The 20,443-nt window shown below is 38.1% G+C and overlaps 4 protein-coding genes across 4 annotated transcripts in view; 2 read left to right on the top strand and 2 right to left on the bottom strand.

The window, feature by feature from the left end:
* LOC103460804 (fibrinogen alpha chain) overlaps positions 1 to 1,360 on the top strand; it is a 16,395-nt gene extending 15,035 nt beyond the window's left edge. The window contains exons 12-14 of the mRNA XM_008403110.2: positions 109 to 292; positions 371 to 516; positions 976 to 1,360. Coding sequence (XP_008401332.1) covers positions 109 to 292; positions 371 to 516; positions 976 to 1,341 — 696 coding nt within the window. The 3' untranslated portion in view covers positions 1,342 to 1,360. The remainder of the gene's footprint in view (positions 1 to 108; positions 293 to 370; positions 517 to 975) is intronic.
* A 969-nt stretch (positions 1,361 to 2,329) lies between these two features.
* fgb (fibrinogen beta chain) lies at positions 2,330 to 7,557 on the bottom strand. Its single transcript, XM_008403108.2, has 13 exons — positions 7,372 to 7,557; positions 6,352 to 6,375; positions 6,145 to 6,251; positions 5,162 to 5,261; positions 4,796 to 4,864; positions 4,523 to 4,637; positions 4,227 to 4,333; positions 3,956 to 4,070; positions 3,737 to 3,856; positions 3,532 to 3,654; positions 3,359 to 3,453; positions 3,030 to 3,220; positions 2,330 to 2,940 (listed from the first exon to the last, which is right to left on the bottom strand). The coding sequence occupies exons 1-13, from the start codon at positions 7,450 to 7,452 to the stop codon at positions 2,709 to 2,711; spliced, it is 1,479 nt and encodes a 492-aa protein (XP_008401330.1). The 5' UTR covers positions 7,453 to 7,557; the 3' UTR covers positions 2,330 to 2,708.
* A 1,316-nt stretch (positions 7,558 to 8,873) lies between these two features.
* Positions 8,874 to 11,777, bottom strand: LOC103460802 (ladderlectin-like). The gene is made up of 6 exons (XM_008403107.1): positions 11,692 to 11,777; positions 11,254 to 11,573; positions 10,640 to 10,731; positions 10,316 to 10,450; positions 9,934 to 10,039; positions 8,874 to 9,130 (listed from the first exon to the last, which is right to left on the bottom strand). Exons 2-6 carry the CDS (start codon positions 11,537 to 11,539, stop codon positions 9,063 to 9,065), a joined length of 687 nt encoding a protein of 228 aa, XP_008401329.1. The 5' UTR covers positions 11,540 to 11,573; positions 11,692 to 11,777; the 3' UTR covers positions 8,874 to 9,062.
* Positions 11,778 to 14,552: 2,775 nt separating this feature from the next.
* Positions 14,553 to 20,438, top strand: LOC103460805 (toll-like receptor 2; the record flags this gene model as incomplete). The annotated part of the gene is made up of 11 exons (XM_008403112.1): positions 14,553 to 14,820; positions 15,151 to 15,307; positions 16,755 to 16,904; positions 16,993 to 17,199; positions 17,279 to 17,401; positions 18,168 to 18,318; positions 18,459 to 18,623; positions 18,708 to 18,890; positions 18,981 to 19,121; positions 19,196 to 19,698; positions 20,198 to 20,438. Coding segments are annotated over exons 1-11 (2,289 nt in total), but the record flags the coding sequence as incomplete, so codon positions are not given.
* Between the last annotated feature and the right edge of the window lie 5 nt (positions 20,439 to 20,443).

The following is a 20,443-nucleotide window of genomic DNA, read 5'->3' as shown; positions in this document are numbered from 1 at the left end:
AATTTTCCTCGAGGAATTTTAATAATCGAGGTACTCGAATCACTCGAGGAATCGTTTCAGCCCTAGCCCCAACTTTCTCACATCCAGCTCCCTTTTCCTCCTCCTAAGGTCTCCAAATGCCCGTCTGGCTGCAGGCTGCAGGGCCTGATGTCAGAAATGGAAAATGACGTGGAAAAAAAACTGCAGACGTTCTGTCAAAAGTCGAGTATTTATGAAATCGCAATGGAGAAGTCCATGACGGAGATGACGCACGTCTACAACTCTAACCGCAGAGTCATGGTCAACAGATACAGTTAAGATTCACACAAAGTGTTTGGTTTAGGCTTTCTGGAATAAATAATGACTTGTTAAAGCTGGATTTTGTGTTTAGTTTCAGAACTGAAGTTTGTGGAAAGTGCCGACAAACTGGCCAAGAACCTTGGAGAACTGCGACGGCGATCAGGATTTCTGGCGCAGGAGATAAAGGAGTTGAGCGGCCGTGTGAGGAAACAGGTGGAGGAGCTGCATCGAACAGAGGTGAGGATGAAACCAAACAGAGACAGGAAATGCAGTGGAGGGAAAATTAGACATTTGGTTCTGAGATGTTTTGCAGATAAACCTGAGAAGTTGGTCTTTTTGACAGAAAGTAAACCTCAATAGAAAGCTAACCTGTCAGAATACATTTTGTCCCAGAAGTAAAGACAAAATAGTGCTAGTGCGCCTTCTTAGAGATCAACAAACTTTAATTTCCAACTGGAAAACATTTCCAATATCCAAAAGAAATAAAATAGACACTTAAGTCTCTGTAAACAAAATTGTCCTTCAAACAACAGGATAGTTGAGACCGAAGCACCAAACTGAGGCCTTTTGTTGTCCAGTTTTTTGGCAGAAAGACAAACGAAAAACATTCATGCAAATGGAAATTATTGAGCTTATTTTAATTTATCATCACATTAATTGATTTATTGCTTTTTTGCCAACACCTCACATCATCAGGTGGACATAGACATGAAGCTGAGGACCTGCCAGGGATCCTGCCGCGCGGCGCTGCCGTTCAGCGTCCATCACCATGGTTACCAGGCTCTTCAAACGGACCTGGACAAAACCATGAAACAGAAAACCAAACCCGCCACGCCTCCCCAGAACATTCCCAGGGTTACGCTGCAGCCGGCGAACGTCGGCCCGCCGCCGTCTGCAGAATACAAAAAGATCCCGACGGTCCAGAAAGAGCTGCTGACGCAGTTAGAAGACATAGAGCAGAACCGTTTGGTTCTGGGTCAGTCGGACGAGGTGGACACACTCAGAGCTGCAGGTTCTAATCTGGAACCAACAGCTGAGGGGGATCATTGTACTGATACTTAATAAAGACAGAAAAACTTCACTTATTTATGTTTTCCTGATAAAAATACCTCCTACCTTTCAAGTTTTTTCCCTTTGTCATATTATTTATTACTTTTCCTCTTAGCCTGATTTAAATTGGTAGAAAATGTTTGTCTTAAAGACACAGAGCAAAGATACAAACAAAATTACATTTATTTAAATGAACTGATCAGTTATTGTTTTAGTTTAAAATGACTGGTGGTGGCGTTTTGGAACTAAGACATGATAGAACCAAACATGGAAAACACTTGTTTTTGAGGATAAATATTTAAATAATGCCCTTGATTTAAATATCAATATAACTTTTATTTATTGTAACATTGTTTTATTACAGTCATGGAGTGTGTCTTATATAATTAACTTATTTCACCTAAAAAAAAGTAATTTATGTGTTTGTAAATGATTTATAACTCTTTTACAAGCATCTCTGGTGTTGCATTTAAAGACAAATACATTCATTTTATTGGCTTTGTTCTTTATAATAATTATATTTGTCCCAAAGCAATAGATTAAGTACGACATTGCTTCTGATAAGGTGGACTTGAACATTAGCTGAGCTGAAGCAAAAAGTGAATTTGGAGCCTGATCATGCCACTACAGCTGACCAATCAGAGCAAAGAGACTGTTTAGGGGCGGGGCTTACAGTTTTGCAAACCTAAATAATTGTAAAACTATAAATAGACAAAGGAGAAAAATGTATTTTACATGTTAAAATTATGTTAAAGGTTGATATCAATATGGTTAAAGTTGAATGTGGTCTAATTTGTAGTTCCACTTGTATTACCTGTTTTGTGTTTAAATACTTATTTACATGCATGATTGACTGACGTTTAGTTGCTTTTCTTTTAGCAAACTGACATTTTGAGAGATTTTTTCTTTCTTTAAATCAAAATGTTTGTTCATATTAAGATGTGACATGTTCATGTTAACTGGGAATTAATGGGATTAATAAAGAAAACCGACATACTCATAGGTTCCTCAATGTGTTTATTGAGTAGCGCAGGACAGTTTTATTCACTGTTCCTCTCATGCAAATGACGTCGTCACGCACAACAAGATAAATCACAGCACATGTTTTCACAACAAATCTGATTTCTCCTCTTTTGAAGCTAAACCTTTTGAAAATATATAAGAATAAAACTTTTTTGGTAGCTTTTACACCATTTTTTAAAAACTCAAAGTTAGTTGTGCATAAATATGCTTGTGTTTATTGACAAACAGGCTTTTACCACATTATTATTTCTTCCAAATCAACTAAGGAGTTTGATCCCTTAGTGAAAACTCTTTGGTTGGTCTTTTATTTTGGCAGTTTCCTGTTTGTGTTGCACGTGCCCGCCTCTTTTGCATGATCATCTGGAGGCATAGAAAGGTCTGATCTTCATGCTGATGGCCTTCAGCGAATACCAGCTGCCCTTCCAGTTCATCCACACCACACCGTCATCTGTGCCGTGCTTTGCCATCTTTGACGTATAGGCTCCGCCCACATAGTATCGCCCATTTGGATTGGCTGAGTGGCAGCGGTTGTACCACCAGCCACCTCCGTCTTCCCTGGCGCACTGTTTGGAGGGATCGCCCGGCGTCCTGGGAGCAGCAGACATGGACAGGAAATGATGACGAACAGGAATAGTTGAAGCAACATCTGTGAGGTTCAGGGTCTGCTTGGTTCCTACCAGTTGTCGTTGTCTCTGTCGTAGGTGCTGAACATCATGCCGTTGTGAATGGTCATGGTCCGGTTTTCTCCGTACAGCTCCAGAGCTCCCTCCAGGAAGCAGTTGCCAGCGTTACCAGAGTAACCACCGACGGCCATCACATAGTTGGACGTCTCTGTCTGGATGGTGAACTGCTGGTATTGGGCATAGACCTTATAGGAAAAGGAACAGAAGGTTTAGCTTAAGTTGAAGTCAAAGTTTTCACAGGTACATTTAAAGATGAAAGAAAATTTCTACTTTTTCTTTAGATTTATTAGAATTAAAATCACCACATTTATGAAAAGACTCACCTTGGCTCCTGTCCAGTCCTGCATCTCGATGAGAACCTCGGTGGGGCCCATCTTGGAGAGATGGCTGATGCGGTCATTTCCCAGCCAGTACTCACCTGTCACATGACAACAGCATGATATTCATCTTCATGGCATAGTTGGGATACAGTTCTTACGGTTGTTTAAAGTCTCACCAGGAGTCTCGCAGAAATGTTTGCTGGACTCAAAGGCGATGTTTCCAAAACCACGGCGGTAGTCGTCCCATCGGCGGCCAAAGTCAACGCTGCCATCAAGCCTGTTCTGGATAAGAACCCATCCTGGAAGTAGACATTTTGAAAAACATTGTGACTTTAACTGAAAACAAATACTGGAAACATGCTGGGTGAGTTGCACTCTTACCTCCGTTCTGGGTGGTCTGATCACAGAAGACCTTGTACGGTGGCAACAATGGATCCGGCTGGATGAGATACATCTGGGAGTCTCGTCCTCCACGCCGGTAAATGTCCTCACACTCCTTACCTGGATCGCAACGAAGGGAGGTTATCAAAGAAAACCAGAGGTAATTCTGTCACCCATTGTTTTTCTTTTTGTGGAAAACATTTTGCCAACCTCACTCACCAGAAACCACCGGAATCGGACACTTGGTTATGCACGGATCCTTGCACTGCTCATTCTGGGACAGGATAGCCTTTTCAAGCTTCTGGATCTTCAGCCTGATCTTGTCTAACACCCCCTGTAGACATGACACCATTAACATTCAATTGCCTTTATATGAATGTTATATAAAGGCAATGATATAACATTCATATAAATGGCTCTTCATATGGCTCTGTTATATGAAGAGCCATGTTGGTTCTTCATATAACACAACTCATAAAAATAGTTTCACCTGCAGTACTCTGATGTTGGAGGGGAAGACCGTGTCAATGGTCTCTTTGATGTAGGCGTGCTGTTCCTCTACTTGATCGGTGTACTGACTCGCCACCTGGTTGTTGGCTGAAAACGTCAGGAAACAGAAAGAGGAGAAGTGAGGGAAATTTGTCGTCCAAAATAAATATTCACACAACAAACATGTAGACTACACGTGATCAAATAAGCATCCAAACTCACAAACAGGGATATCTTGGTGTCATGAGTTTCTCTTTAACTTAAAGTAGCATTATATTTTGCACCAATTGTCCTTACTGCTGAAGGCACGCTGTCTCTCCCTCAGAGAGTTGGAGATGCCGTTGACGTAGTTGTAGACATTGTTGGACGAGCGGGACAATTCCTCAATCTGAGGCTTCAGTTCAGTAATAACCTTACAGGGAAAAAATAGATCAAGAAAACAGAAATTAACATCTGCATCGCAAAGTTTTTATTTTTGAAGCTTTAACACATTTGAATCTTTCAACTCGAGAGATGATCTTATAAAAAACTTTCCATTCGAATGACTTGAAGAAAATGAGTGAAATTTACCGTTTTAACGTTCCTCTCCTGCTTCAGCAGAGCTTTTTTCAGTTCGCAGCCAGTCGGACACAAAGCGCCCTGACAGAGAACAAAACACTCTGATGAGTGGCCTGAAGCAAAATCTTCTCTTTGTTTTCTAGGGTCCTAAAGTTTTCTAAACTGTTAATCTGTAGTCAAAATTTTCTGAAAACTTTCAGCTTAATGACGAAGCTCTTCTGGAAGACCTCGAACTCAAAGTCTTTTCTTTGTTGATTTCTCAGACACTCTTAACCTAATTCAATTCAAGTCTACAGGCTGATAAGTAAACTGAAAACGTAAAATCCTGTTAAAACTTGAGTCAGTTTTGTTTCATAAATGCTGAAAGTATTTTCCTACCATTGCCTCTGAAGCATGCGTACATCCTCCCGCATCGGGCTGCGGCTCTTTCTCCTGCGCCTGACGGCCGACGGGAGCTGGAGTGGGCCGACCACGGTACCTGAACAGAAAACCATCAACCCACTGAAAACACAACAGCAAGGCACGTCTTCATTCTGACACTGAGAGTTTTCAGGGTCTGAATTTGGACAAATTAAATTAAATGGTCCAACCAAGTCGGACATTTAAATGCTTTTAGTCTAGAATGGGAATATCAGCTAAAAAAAAAATCAGTTTTCAATCTTTTGGACTAAAAGTAGATCAGAAACTGGTCAGATTTTTTGTCATTGTAAACAATGACAAAATCTATTGTATTAATAGATTGTTACTACAATCTATTAACAAACTGTTTTATTATTAAAGCCATTTCAGTTTATTTTTGTTGTGTTTAGTTTCATGAAATATGCAGATAATGGTCTTTGAGGAGTTGTTGTAGAATAAAGATAAATATGTAGTGAATGGTGTTTAAATTTGAAAGTTAAGAAAGTGAATTTAAAATATAAAATATATTTCTATTTTCAGATTGAGTGAGCTTCTATAAATAAAAAAAAACAAACATTAAGCTTCTTTTAATAGCCTTGTGCAGCTGTTGTAGATTTCCTTTTCCTAAAAACATACAGAAAAACTAGATAAACTTTTTTTATTTAGTTTTTTATTGCCTTTAAACTGAAAAATATTTTTATTTCCTCTTATGCGAACAACAGGAGTTTGCGTCCCTCGTGTAGGAGGAGGATGTCCAGCTAGAAATATAATGTCCTAAATTTAAATACAACTTTTAATTAAACTATTTCATCATTTTGTTCGAACATTTTCTCAGTGTTCACTGGAATTTCTTTAATGTGGGTCTACAGTAAGATTAGCATGGATGATGTGTGATTCCTCTATTCATCCTGATGCCAGGTGTTGCAGTGCTTTAGTCAGGTGAGGCTGTGGGCGGGGCTTACCTCTGGCCTGAGCTGATTGGTGGAGGGGCGTATCGGTTTGGGCTGTATGAATCTCTTCCTGTGCTCACCGGCCGATGACCTCGAGCATCAACAGCTGTTCCTTCGCTCTGCACAGAAAACAAAGTTAATATGTTAACAAAGAGGAACTACTATCACAAATGTCTCATCAAATTTAACATATTCCTCAAGATAAATGGTTTTACTTACTGTGGTATTCTTTGCCTTGGTGTCCTGTGGAGAAATATTACAAATAATTGTTAGGAATTCAATCTGGCCTGTTGGTGTTTAAGCACATTTTTCTGTGCGCTGTTTCTCTAGTGTGGTTTACTAAGATTAAAAAGACAAAAAGATGAATGCATAATGTAAAATCTGTTTTTGTAGAACAATTTATTAAGTGTGCAGTTTTAAGACCTAATCGACTGATCTAAAAGAAATTAGCTATTAATTAAAGTAAAAAAAATGCTTCAGTAAGCTGAAATTCAACCATAAAGTTTACATCTATTGGTTTTGTCAATTATTTGCAAAAATTCAGAATTTTTCAGATTTTATTTTTTCTATATTGTATAACTTTTAAATTTACATGATTCAATATAATCAAATAAAATTTGAATAAATGCGTAATAAATATTTAGCACAAATTTGAAATAACTTTTTGTTTCACAATCTTTTTAAAAATCTGAAATTTTTATTTAATGATGCTAATAAAAGTTTGATTCCCTGAAACAGATGAGAAATATTATCTAATGAATCCATAAATTATCTTTAGAGATACATCTAATTAGATTTTGTATTTAATATAACATACATGACATTAATTTTATTATGTAATTAATTAAGATTATATGTATATTTTAGGTACCAATGATTTAAAACTTTTACAGGATTTACTGTGAATATTTAGTTTGAATTGAAATTTTTTTATTATTTCTCTCAAATTTAAATGAATCTCCATCCATCCAGAATATTTTTGTTGTTTTGTAGCTTCGTCACATGATTTAATGACATATTTTTAACTTGCTGGATTGATTGTTATCAGACACCATGTTAATTGAAACAATAAACAATAATCTTTTAGGAACAAAATAAATACAATAAAATGCATTATCTTTTCTGGAAATAATAATCAGAACAAAATAAGCATTTTATATTACTGTTACTGATAAACTATGACAACTTGAATTTATTTCCCTCTGATTTCACAGATTTGTCCGACATTAAAATACTCACCGTGTCGTAGTCGTCGTATTCAATGACATCCTGAGCCCAGGTGACATAGAGGCACAGGTACAATAACAGTAACGTCTTCATCTTCAACTTTGTGATCTCTCTCTGTTTTCCTCTCTCTGCCTCCTTCTGACCCTCTGGTCTTTGCTATGGAGGTTTTTATCCTCTGATCTTCTGCTCCACATGCCTCCCCCGGGTTTTATTGATCTGCTGCAGTTGATCAGCAACCGTCCGCCGAGGTCGGTCCAACCAAACCTGACTCAGCTATGAAATCAGTCAAGGAACAAAAGGGCAGAAGGAGCAAGAGGTCACAATTTGTTTAACGAATGTGTTGAAAGAAGCTGATGATGTGGTTTACTGTCAGTCTGATGAGTGAAGTAACATCAAAAAACACTTTGAAATGTTTTGAATTAAACAGAAATAAATTAAATATGCTTTTTATTTCAGATTGGATGTACTTTTGGATTTTAGTATTTTTGCATAGTTTTATAAATATTACTCATAGTCACTGAAGCATTTATAAATAATACCCATTAAGAGAGAGTAATTTACAGTTGCATCACATTTAAACATTAATTTTCATCCACCCCATGCCATAATGTAATATTTGGGCGTAGTTTTTCTGAATTTGTATTATTGATTATGATCTCAATGATGATTCAGAGGGCTTCAGGGCACATTCAGTTAAACACAGCATGTCATTGCCTGGAAGTTCTCACTTCAGAGTCACTGCCGTTTGAGTCCAAAAGGGTAAAAGTATCTCATGATGAAACAACAACCCACACAAACATCCACAAACCTGCGCTAACAAACTTTTCAGCCACTTAATGAGGAAACATTTTGTTTTCTTTAATCGACGCATAGAAGCAGAGGGACAATGGATGAGTTAAAAAATGGGTAAATTTTTGTTTTATTCTGCTGACTAAATACGTCTGAAACCAGTGTAAGAATTTTGTGTTTGCAGCTCAACATCTGTGAATTGTTCCAAATAAACTTAGAAGAGTGGACACCTTCACATTATTTGTATAAAGTATCAGTAATTTATCATCAAAAGCATTGATAATGTTCCCATTGAAGTTGTAATCAGCATATTTCCTGAGCATAACAGAGTAACCAAGGCATCACTTTATCTGCCCCAAAATGTTCATGAAATATGCAGATAATGTTCTGTGAACACTTTATTTCACATATTTCCAAAGATAACCCATAAGTCTATATTACCCTGAGGTTTCCATGCAGATATTGACATTACCTTTACAATGAGCATGTTTGTCTAGCTGTTTTCTTTGTTTTATGTCTTTCAGTGAGGATTTACACTGTCACATACTGGCCTGGCATAGTTATTGCAACATTTGGGATTTTGAATTTATTTATGTTTTGAATAGTGGGAGAGCAGAAGGATCAGGTAAGAAAGGTGTGCCAACTCTTGAAGGTAAATTTATATTTTTGGACCTTTAATTATTCTCTATGAAACCACTGTCTAACTTAATCCACACTACAACAGGTTTTGTTCCTTTATTTTTTTATTGGTTTTATTTCTTTGCTTTTATTTTGCTTATACGACAAAAAAAAGATTACATGTAGAAAGGAAACATCAAAATGCGGTAAAAATTGCAGCTTCCGTGTGTCTAGAATCTCAGTTAGTGACACGGGTCAGATTTGTTTTTGCTCAGGTTTCATTCATGAAGATGCGTTCAGTTGTCCTTGGAACAAACAAAAGGCAGAGTTTGGTTGCAGGGGGCAGCAGACCACTTGAGGGTATCTGAAAAACAGGCAGAGGAAGCAAAGAAAGATGTTGATCATTAACTTCACTTAATACAAAAGGAAGATGAAAATCATCCAGTATTATAAGGTAATTCCTGTTTCGAAACTATAAGTATTTAACTACTAATGTGTCAATTTATAATTTTTAGAAACATAATATTTTATTCTCTACACATTATTTTTGTGTTGCAGTTCTGTGGAAAAACTGAAAAACAGCTTCATATAGTAATGAATGAAAAATTAATGGAAAACATGCAAAGTCCTTGTGAGGATAGAAAGACATAATATCATGTGTGTGTTTGTGTGTCTACATCTTTTGATAATTTTTTTGTATTTCCAGCAATCTAAACTAACAGTAAAAGAAAGAGTGGTCTTAACCCTTGTGCGTGTGAGGATTGAGGCAAACATAGAGGGCTATGGCAAATAATACACGTTTTACATGTGTGGGGTTGGTTGGACCCCATTTCTACACACAAGGGTTAAAAAAGTAGATTTCTTGGTAGTCCTAAGAAAGCAGTAAATACAAGAATGTGTGTGTGTGTGTTCTTATATATATATACATATGTGTGCGTGTGTGTGTTCTTGTTTATTGTCTATTCAGGGCCCTTTCTGGTGTATGTATCAGATGGGTAATTATGGGGACCAAAGTCTAGATTTAACGTGGCAGACCCACATTTTTATTATACTTGTTAGGGTTAGGCATAAATATAGTTACTATATACTAAATTGAATGGAAGTCAGTTAAAAGTTCTAATATGGGTAGAAATATAAACTTCTGTGTGTATGTGTTGTAGACATTACAGTGATAATTCATCTTCAGGCAGCGCTCTTCCTTCTCGTCGTGGTCGTCATTGTACCAGTTCTCATAGTAGAACTTGGAGCCGTCGGACCACATCCACAAATCAAGCTGTTGGAACAAAATAAACATATAAACATACAAACCACTATATTTAACTACACTGCACATCATATGGTGTCAAACAACTTAAATATGTTCAAACAGCTGTGAAGAAGAAGGATAAATACATCTGATTAAGTTACCAAACTAGGTATAGTCTGACTTTATCAGGAAAATATTTATTTTTATGTTTGAAAGAAATCATACAAAAGTTATAAAGATGACTCAGTTTATATTTGAAAGATAATTTCTCAGTGGTAAATGATGTTTTAAAGATTTCCACACGTTTATGGCATCAGTTCCTCCAATCCAGGTTTCTGGGAAGCTGTGGGTATCTCCTCTGGTCAAAGTTTGGATGAATCGATTTTCCTCATAACTGTGGACTGACGCCAGGTTGGCTTCTTCAAACTGACAGTAAAGCTGTACAGAAAAACACATAACAGTTTCCAAAGATCTGAGTTTTACCATATATAAACAGCTTAACCCTTGTGCATGCGAGTACTGAGGCAAACGCAGAGGACTATGGCAAATGATACAAGTTTTACGTGTGTGGGCTCGGTTGGACCCCATTGTGACATACAAGTGTTAAAGATGCTTAATTTGCCCCACCTCAGCTTCAGGCCAGGTCTTTGGGGTGTCGATAAAGAGGAAACACCGATGACCAAAGCCGCTCCAGCCATATGGGCAATGCATAATCTTTGCTGCAAAACATAGACACACATTTCAACACATAGCTGAAAAGTTCATTTTATTTTATTTCATTTTTGACTCATTTTAGTCTCAAATTTGGTTCACATGAAGTTTACTAGAGAACATTCAGCCATCCAAATTTTACTTATATAGCAATTTTCACAAGTAAGAAAACTGCAGTTCTTTACAACAATAAACAAACATTAAAAACAGATGATGCAAACATAAAATAACTTAAAAAAAATCAACAGAATCAAAATAGAGACAAAGAATAATACAATCAGTGGTCATCGCTGGAAAAGATCTGTCATAATTTCTGGATTATTGAGAGCACTTGCCTGTTAGCCATGGGTATTGACATTGTAACAAGATATTTACATAAAAATATTAACTTTTAATAAAATATGTACCAGTAAAATAAATACTGGTGTCTGCAACACAGCTGGTTAAAAAAAACATACAGTAGCCTAACAGAAAAAGTCATTCTTAGCATGGCTCTAATACCCTGTCATAGTTTAGACAGAACCACTCACCGCAGTTAACCGGCCTGACTCCAGGTGGGGTCTTCGTGTTCTCGATCTCCTCTCCGGTGATTGTGTCCACGCACCAGCAGTCTCCGGTCGAGACGGAGCACTGCTGCGGCAGGAAGTTCCCGTCATCATCGCATTGTGGGCAGGACACTCCGGGGAAGATTGTGCATTCCAGTTGCTTGTAGTCACAGAGACCCCCCAGGCTCTTGGTGAGGGTAGAGTTAATCGGCACGGCTCGGGTCATCATCAATACACCACAAAACGTGAGAAAAACACCAAGAAAGGTCATGGTGGTGATGGTGGAAGAGGCTGGAAAAAGGAATCTGTACAACAAAAATACAAATTAAATTAACAAAGTGATTCCTAATTAAAGTAAATATTTAAAAAAATGTCAAATTCGATATGACTGTAAATTGAAAAGAAGCTCCAATGTGAACTCACTTTCTTCTGGACAAGGGAAAGTGTTTTAGTCTCTGCTGCTCCCCTGGCTTTTATTCTGCAGATTGTTCTTATTTCTGTCCCATGAACTCTACAGTAGCTCCAGACTCTAATTTCACAATAACAATAAACCTTATCTGCTCCCATGACCTTGTTTTATTTCCAACCTGTACATTAATGAAAGAGCCATTCAGAACTCATGTTATCATCGCCAGAAAGTCTGGGTTTTGTTTTTATTAATATCACTTTCATACTATTGTTTGGTTTCTGAATGCATTTTAGCTTCCCATAAAATCTCACTTCTTTTCACATTGTAGGTTCAGCTACTATCTATTTACACTTTGATCTTGTTTCTGTGTATTGTTCAAATCTGGGTTACATGGATCTTTTCTCTCAGACTTTGTAGAAATGTAGATTAAAATCTCTAAAGTCGTCTGAATCTGATCCAAAATAGCCCTGTTACTGTTATTGTGAGAACACAAATTTACTGACGCATCTCAACAAATTACAATACCATTAATAAATGGCTTTTGCAGGAACTAAAACAAGAAGCAGAACTGATAAAATTTAGAATCAAGTGAGAGATTTTGCAGAAAAGAGAAATTGTTTAAACTTGAACTTTCAAAATAAAGTTGAGAATCACCTCTGAACATTCAAAGACATGAAGTCAGTTACAAAGTCAGTCATCTGAAGAACAACATTCACTTTATAGGCTCCACTAATCTGGAACAAACTTCCTGAAATAATGCTGAAACTCTAACTAAATCAGGGCTAAAAACCAGTTTGATTAGGGTTCACTTTAATTAATAATAACCAGAACATCAATTAATTCTGATCTGGATTACAACTTTTCATCACTTCTCCTTATTTTGCCACTGTTGTTTTTGTTTGTTTGTTTTTGTTGTTGTTTGTTCAATGTATTGCATTTTTATCATGTAACACATGTTAAAATGTCCTTTTGCTGAGAAATGGGATGTGAATAAATAATCTTGACTTTATAAGCTAGAAAAAACAGAGTATGTACCAGTAATAATAATCCTGTCAGTGAGGCTTTAAAAGCAGACTGCAGTTCGGGTTATGGGTTATGGTTCAGTGCCTCCTCACATTTACATAAGCTGCTACAGAAACCCACACAGTTTACAACAACCTTTGACTGCTTTACTTTGCTTTCACACTTAACTTTGTGGTAGAAAAAATTCTTATTTTGAAAAGTTATTTATTTTTTTAAGTGATTTGGTCAAACTTATTTTAAGTTTGCTTATACTGGAGGATATTTCCTCTACAAATTAACTCTCATGCTTACTACCCCTTTTTAGTCTTGCTTCCAGATGTCAGTCAAGAGTTTAACTTCCTCTTGTTGAAACCGTAAAATCCCCTTATCTCATTATTTTTTGCCACTTTTGGTTTTAGACATTAATATTTACTCCTTTAGAGGACTCTACTCTGGAGCAAACTAGGTAAGACAACATACATGATGTTCTTGTCATAAAGTAAAACTTTGAAACTCAGCAGCAGTGCTTTCCACTTTGTGGCAGCTGTGATTGCATCTGAAATCATTCAACTGTTTCAAATAGAGAACAAAAGAAAAGAGAAGCTATTAAACATAGCAAGAGATTAAAAATCAGTAGATTGATCTCTAACCCAGGTGGAAGTCAGATAATGCAGTATAAAAATAGTAATTAAACAACAGTTGGTATGCTTCTGTCTCAGATGTTTACTGATGGGTAATGTTATAGCAGTTGAAAGCTGAGCATAAATTGCAGGACAAAATGAAATGGATTTACAACAGCGCTCAAATATAAAGCATCAAACATGAACCAACTACTTAACAACTAAACTGCCATTATTTTAAGTAAATGTTAAAATTGTTTTTAGTTATGTTCATTGAAAGTTTTTTTAACTGAAGTTTATTTATTTTTTTGGGAGTTTAAAGGAAAAGTTATCTGCTTAATTTGAAATTTTACAGATTAAAATAAGTGTGGCAGAAATACTGGAAGAGGTTGGAAAGGTTTCAAAGCATGAAAACCTTTATGTATATCTGCTTTAACCACCAGAACTGCCAGTGTCAAAAATTTATAAGAGGACACTTCACTTTGGTCCAAAATCAGCTGTGGGTCACATCTGGAGAACATTTGATTCAAAAAAAGAAATTATCTATGAATTTTACTGACTGATGCTGAGCAGATCAAATGGGAGAAAATAAACTAGAACTCCAAGAATCAAACATGGAACCAAAAACAATTATAAGATTAGAGGATTAGCAGAAAACATCAAGCACATTGGTGGAAGTAGCTAAATGTGTGTAAAAGGATAATGCAAACATTCATGGGAATTTTCTTTTATTATTACTGCTCACAGTTTAGTTTTCTTGAAGCACACTTTTTTTTGCTATAATATTCAGAAATATTCACAATTATTTCTGTCGTAGCCAAAGAAAATCTGCATGTGAACAGAACCAGAGAAACACATCGTTCTTCAGCTGGTCATTTAGAAAGCATCTTTTTGTAAAGCTTTAATCTGCTCAATTTTTCTACAGTTTGATTACTAAAATGTAGGTGATTTTGAGTTTCTAATACTTTATTGAAGCCTTTTTCAGATATTGAAGTTATGTGGTAAATATACTATTTCACTGAAAATGTTTCATGTTAGCCCTGAGCTCAGTGTAAGGGAAATAGCCGAAGTGAAACCTATTTTTGTTCAGATATGTGTCCTTTCTTCTGGACAGATGCATAAAGACTTCATGAGAAGATAAAGTAAAAAAAAGAAAAACAGTCTTTCCTGTTTTAATAAATGACTTCCCCAATGTGTGCGTTTCACTTCTGCGTCTCGTTCAGCTCAACAGATCTGCTCTTCCACTCTGCAGCATGAGACGTTTGACTTCGGGCTCCCTGGCCCTGCTCCTCCTGTTGGTACCTCTGATCTGGGGTCAGGAGGTCAACGGGAATGATGGGAGGCCGACCTGCAGGCGCTGCAACCTCCATCACTGCTGTAACTGCTCCCACAGCGGATTCACCCGCGTTCCCGTGGTAACACACCAAGCACTGAGGCTGGACCTTTCCTTCAACAACATCACCAACATGACCAAAGATGACCTGATGGGTCACTCACGGCTGAGGGCTCTGGATCTCCATGGTAACCATTGTTTTTGTTGTATGCACATGTTTCTCTCCTGCAGGAAGAGTTTGGTAGTAACTATTTACATTTACTCAGTTACATTTACTTGAGTAACTTTTTTTTTTTTTAATTACTTTCAGGAGTATTTTTACTGTGCTGAACTTTTTACTTTTACTTGATCAGTCACTCGGTACTTGAGTAGACTTTCTACCAAATACTTTTTTTACTATTACTTGAGTAATTTCTTGGACATATACCTTTTACTTTTACTTGAATAAGAATAAGTTTAAGTAGTGTTACTCTTATTTGAGAACATTTTCCGGATACTCTGCCCTCCTCTGCCTGCAGCTAACGGGTTAGCTGATATCCATCCGTCAGCGTTCGACTCTCTGTGGAGCCTGGAGGAACTGGATCTTTCTGACAACCAGCTGACGGTTCTCAACCCCAAGTGGCTCAAAAATCTGGCGATTCTGGAGCATCTCAACCTGCTCAACAACCCGTACAGGTGAGGAGCTCAGAGCCCCGCAGAGGCACAGTTACTGCAAACGTAACGCCAGAAATGAGTTTATAACCTTGATTTAAAGGAACTTAGAGTTTGAGTAGTTTGGCAGGTTTGTTCCAGATTAGAGAAGCATTGTCTCCATGTTTGGTTCTGGTTCTGGGGATGCAGAGCAGAACAGAACCAGAAGACTGGAAGGTTGATAAACTAACAGAAGTATTTTAAAGTGTATTCTCTCAGTGGAAGGACTTTAGAATTGGGATGATGTTCTCCACTCTCCAATCACGACACCTAGAGGACACGATGTGAAGCTGTTACTATAAAAATTGTTATTGTTCACACCAAACACTTACACACATCCATTTATAAACAGAGATACAGAAAATTAACACTTTTCTACCTCTACTTATTATTTTTATTGTTATTATTGCATCAAAAAAGTGCGTTGTTGTTTGTGGCGTATTTAGAGACTGAAGGAACTTTGAAAAAGGCACAAAAAAAAGAAAAAGAAAAAGGAGAACATTGTAAGGGGTCAGACATCTTTTTTTATACTCTGGCGCCGCTCACATCCTCAGATCACAAAATGAACTGCTTCTGTCTGCCATATGTTATGGAGTTCCCACCTACAGACCTAATAGGTTTAAATATTCATTAGTCTCTACACCCATTAGAATAATAAATAAGGTAGATGTATGGTGCGATTGTGCATTGCTGGTTTATTGAGCATATATGTAATTTTTATTTTATTGTGATTTAAGTGTCCAATATGTATCTTTAGTGGGTATTTTCTTTTTGCAGCACATGAGGTCCCAGACAAATGTCCACTGTGGAAACATTAAAATGTGATGTGTAACTAGTCAACACACAGGCCGGATGTTCTGAAAACGTCATTTTGTCTTATAGCGTCATTACCAGTCAGACTGAAGGACTTCTTGTTTTTTACTTGTTGAACTCCAGTTTCAGAGTGTTTGAGTTCCTCTGTTTCCAGTATCTTAGTAAGATGTGACTCGTCTACAGACTTGACTCACACATTACCCTGCACACGTTAAGTATCCAATATAATATTAATAATAATCAGTCTAGGTGGTGAACAATGTTAATGTGTGAAAAAATGTCTTCTTGCCCCTCCAGTTTTTAACCACCTCAATAAGGAGTATTTTCAACTAAAGTCTCCTTCTGATTTTTTATCGTGAAAACGAGACATTCACACATGCAAGAATATTCAATTGTTTTCCTATTTAATTTGGGACGAAACAAGTGAAAAGCTTTGTATGCCCTCATATGCCTTTAATGTGGATTGGGTTTTACAAAGGAAACATGGTTGAATCAATACGGATTTATTCATGCATGCATAGTTCTTCATCTAAAGCAAGATTCAGTTGGAAACCATCTTAGATGTGTAATAAAATGAGCGGAAACTTGTAAATCCACCGTGTGTTTGGCTCTCCTCCAGCCGTCTTGGTTCCCCTTCGATGTTTTTTGGACTCGTCAGACTGAGGAGGCTGATGTTTGGAGGTCCAGCCTTGAAGGAACTACGGAGAACAGATGTGTTTGGAGTCACGGAGCTGGAGGACCTCACTGTCCACGCGAACAACCTGGCCAGGTGTTCCCACATTCGTCCTGTATGATGCATTGACCCTTAACTTCCAGTTAATATTTGGCTTTTCCTTTCTTTTTTCTGTTCTCTGCAGTTATGACTCTGGCACATTAGGAGACATTTGGCCTCTAGGTTGTGTTACCTTAAGCCTCCATGGTCCGTTTCTAACCAACGTGGCCTTGGCTGCAGCTGTGCTCGCGGACGTATCGTACCCTGAGACTCCAATCGTTCTAAAGGACCTCCATCTGATTGGGAATCAGTCTGTCCTGCCCTTCAGAGAGTCAGCCAAAAAGAGGATCAGGTTAGATTATCATGCTCTTTTAATGTGTTTCTGCATTAGCACATGGTTTTATGAACTTTTCTTTGTTGTTGTCCTTCAGATCTCTTTCTTTCCGTAACTTTTCTGTGTCTGATGCGACGCTTGTCGACTTCCTGATGGTGCTGAATGGAGACCCGCTCTCCTATCTTCACGTGGAAGACGTCACGTTGAAAGGCGAAGGGAGGTAGGAAACCAAAACCTGCAGATGTTTAAACACCCAATGGATGTAAATACGGTTTCTGCTTAGAAATCAGATTGCCCAAAGATAAGAAAATCTTTAGGACTTCGAGGGATTTGCTACAAAACCCACATCTATATTTATGATTAGAGGACTTTTTAAAACAAAAGTAATAATTCAACCATTTAGATTTTTTGGAATCTGTCAAATTACTGAGATATTTCCGTTAATCAGTCAACAGAGTGAAGTGAACTGCTTAAACACTTTAATGCCCCAGTTTTAACTATACTTAAATAAGGAGAAATACGCTTAAAAACCTGCTAAAACTTGAATTACTCACTTCCATAAACACTGGTAGTGCTGTTTTCAACTAACAGACCAACAGTGACACCTGCTGGTCCTAATGCAGAATGACAGATCATTTTCAATAGATCAGATTTAGAAAGAGGCTGGTGAAGAACTATGGAGAGCCATTTCTATGGAGAGCCATTTCATCCAAAATTAAGTAAATGAATAAAAGAACCTGGACAACAGTTGCATCTCATCTGCTGAAGTTTGTAACTCCTTCTTATAGACCCTGTACTCATGTAGAGGTAGGAAAGCTCCACCAGTTAAGCTTTTCAAAACATGAATGTGACAGAAAGGATTTTTTTTGTCCGCAGCATTGATTACTTTACTTGGTTTTGAATAGATATAACGTTTTTCCTTGCTTACAATTACTGATGTTTTATGATCAGCTAACTGTGCAACTTTCACTGTTTGTCTGTGGCAGGTGGGAAAAAGCCAATAAAACCGATTACAAAAGCATCGACCAGTTCTTTCTTCGAAATGCTGTGGTGGTCGACGTCTACAAGTTCGTTTCATTCCTACAGCTGGGTTTTCTTCTGTATTACCCAAGGAAGGTGTCCATCATAAACTGTGGGGTAAATATGTGATAGCAACCACTCCAAAGTTTCCAGGCTCTGACCAAAGTCTTAACAAAACTAAAGACTGCAAGAGGAAGCCGTGTTGTATTTAATTAGAAATTATTTGGATTCCTTTTAAAAGTTGCTTTTGTCTTCAGGTGTTTGTGATGCCCTGTGAAACATCCAAGCTGCTGGTAAACCTGCAGTACCTAGATTTGTCTGACAATCTACTGACCGACCTGACCATAGCAGAATCGCTTTGTCATGGAGCGCCAACGCTGAAAGAACTCAGAGTTTTAAACATCAGTGGAAACCCTCTGAAGGTGTCTTTATATTTAAAGTAAAATCTGGGTAACTTACCAGGAATCAGAGTTTCTTGGTTTCAAGCTTTGTCCACTTCTGTCCAGTCTTTGTCAATGATTAGCCATCTGGTGACCAACCTCCTGAAGCTGACCCACTTGGACATCAGCAGAACTCTCTACAGCTCAATGCCCTCGAGTTGCTCGTGGCCCTCTACTCTGAAATACCTCAACATCTCCAGAGCTAAGCTAAAAGCCACCACCACTTCCTGTCTACCAAGATCACTAGAGGTAAAGAGAGGGAACCATACAGAAGCAAACCCAACAAATGCAACGTAGTCACAACCAAAATATGCTTAACTAACTGAACATTATGGACAGGTGCTGGATCTGAGCTACAACGATCTCAAAGGTTTCTCCCTGGACTTGCCTTTACTGAGGGAACTCTACCTCTCTGGGAACAAGTTCCTAGGATTACCCGCTGGACAACACTTTCCGAATCTACAAACTCTTACAATGCAGGTAAGAATGAATCCTGTATTTCTAAATAAAGTCAACTTTGCATTCTCTAGTATGCGACTCCTTTCTCTTTTCAGTTTAACACCCTGAATATGTTCGGCCTCCCAGATCTTAAGTCATTTGGTCGGCTCGAGAACCTCCAGGCTGGTTACAACAAGTTCATCTGCACCTGCGATTTCGTTAACTTTCTCCAGTCACAGCTAAAGCAAAACGGAAATGTCAAGTTAACAGACAGAAAGGACGGCTATGTCTGCGACTCCCCTCTCCACCTGCATGGGAAGTTAGTGAGTCAGGTCCGACTCTCGGTGGAAGTTTGCCACCGGGTTTTGTTTGTCTCTGTGAGCTGCGGCGTGGCGCTGTTGGTTGGGTTACTGCTTTGTGTTCTGCTGTGGCGGCTCCATGTCTTCTGGTACCTGAAGATGACTTGGGCGTGGCTCAAGGCAAAGCGAAGTTCCCAAAAACAAAGAAGAGCTACTGCAGACTCAGAAGCGCTGCTGTCCTTTGATGCTTTTGTTTCCTACAGTGAGAGGGACGCTGGCTGGGTGGAGAGCTTCCTGATACCTGAGCTGGAGGAGCCAAGGTGATACTTCAAAAAGGATATTATGCTTGTTAGCTATGCATTTATGTAAGAAAACATTCAGTCAAATGTACAAATGGTGGATTAACAATATGTAAGTTTTTGGATCAAGCTGCTTTTAAAAGGTTTTGCATGATCCGATCGAACTGCTGAAATCAGTTCTCATTGTCATAATTGTTTGACAAAAATCAAGTTGTTTGTCTTCAACCTCATGTTGTCTACTCCTTCTTGTTACAATTAATCAATCAATCAATTTTGAGGATCAATTGTCTGAGGTCTTGAGGAATTACATACTATCTGACCAGAACACCATTAAGCCTGTTGTAGGGTTTCACAGGAACTCTGATAGGTCTTATAGACCTGGAAGGGACTTTGCTAAAATGAGCATCTCGTAATACGTGACCATCCGCTGTCAGTTTGACTTCAGTCTGACCATGATGGACCCTTAAAGTACAGTAGAAAGTGGATCCATTATCGGGTTTCCTGTTTGTTTTCTCACCAGTGAGGACGGTTCCAGTAGTACCAGCTCCTCTCGGCCATTGTCCTTGTGCCTCCACAAGCGAGACTTCCTTCCTGGACATCCGATCATGGACAACATCATGAACGCCATCGAACACAGTCGTCGAACTATCTTCGTCCTCTCCGAGAACTTCGTCCAGTCCGACTGGTGCCGCTATGAACTGGACTTTTCCCACTTCTGGCTGTTTGAGGCCGGCGGAGACGCTGCCATTTTGATTCTGCTGGAGCC

The sequence above is a fragment of the Poecilia reticulata genome, unplaced genomic scaffold, assembly GCF_000633615.1.
Source record: "Poecilia reticulata strain Guanapo unplaced genomic scaffold, Guppy_female_1.0+MT scaffold_297, whole genome shotgun sequence".
NCBI classification, from domain to species: Eukaryota; Metazoa; Chordata; class Actinopteri; order Cyprinodontiformes; family Poeciliidae; genus Poecilia; species Poecilia reticulata.
Note: the sequence above shows the minus strand (reverse complement) of the source record. Positions and strands in the feature narration are given on the sequence as shown.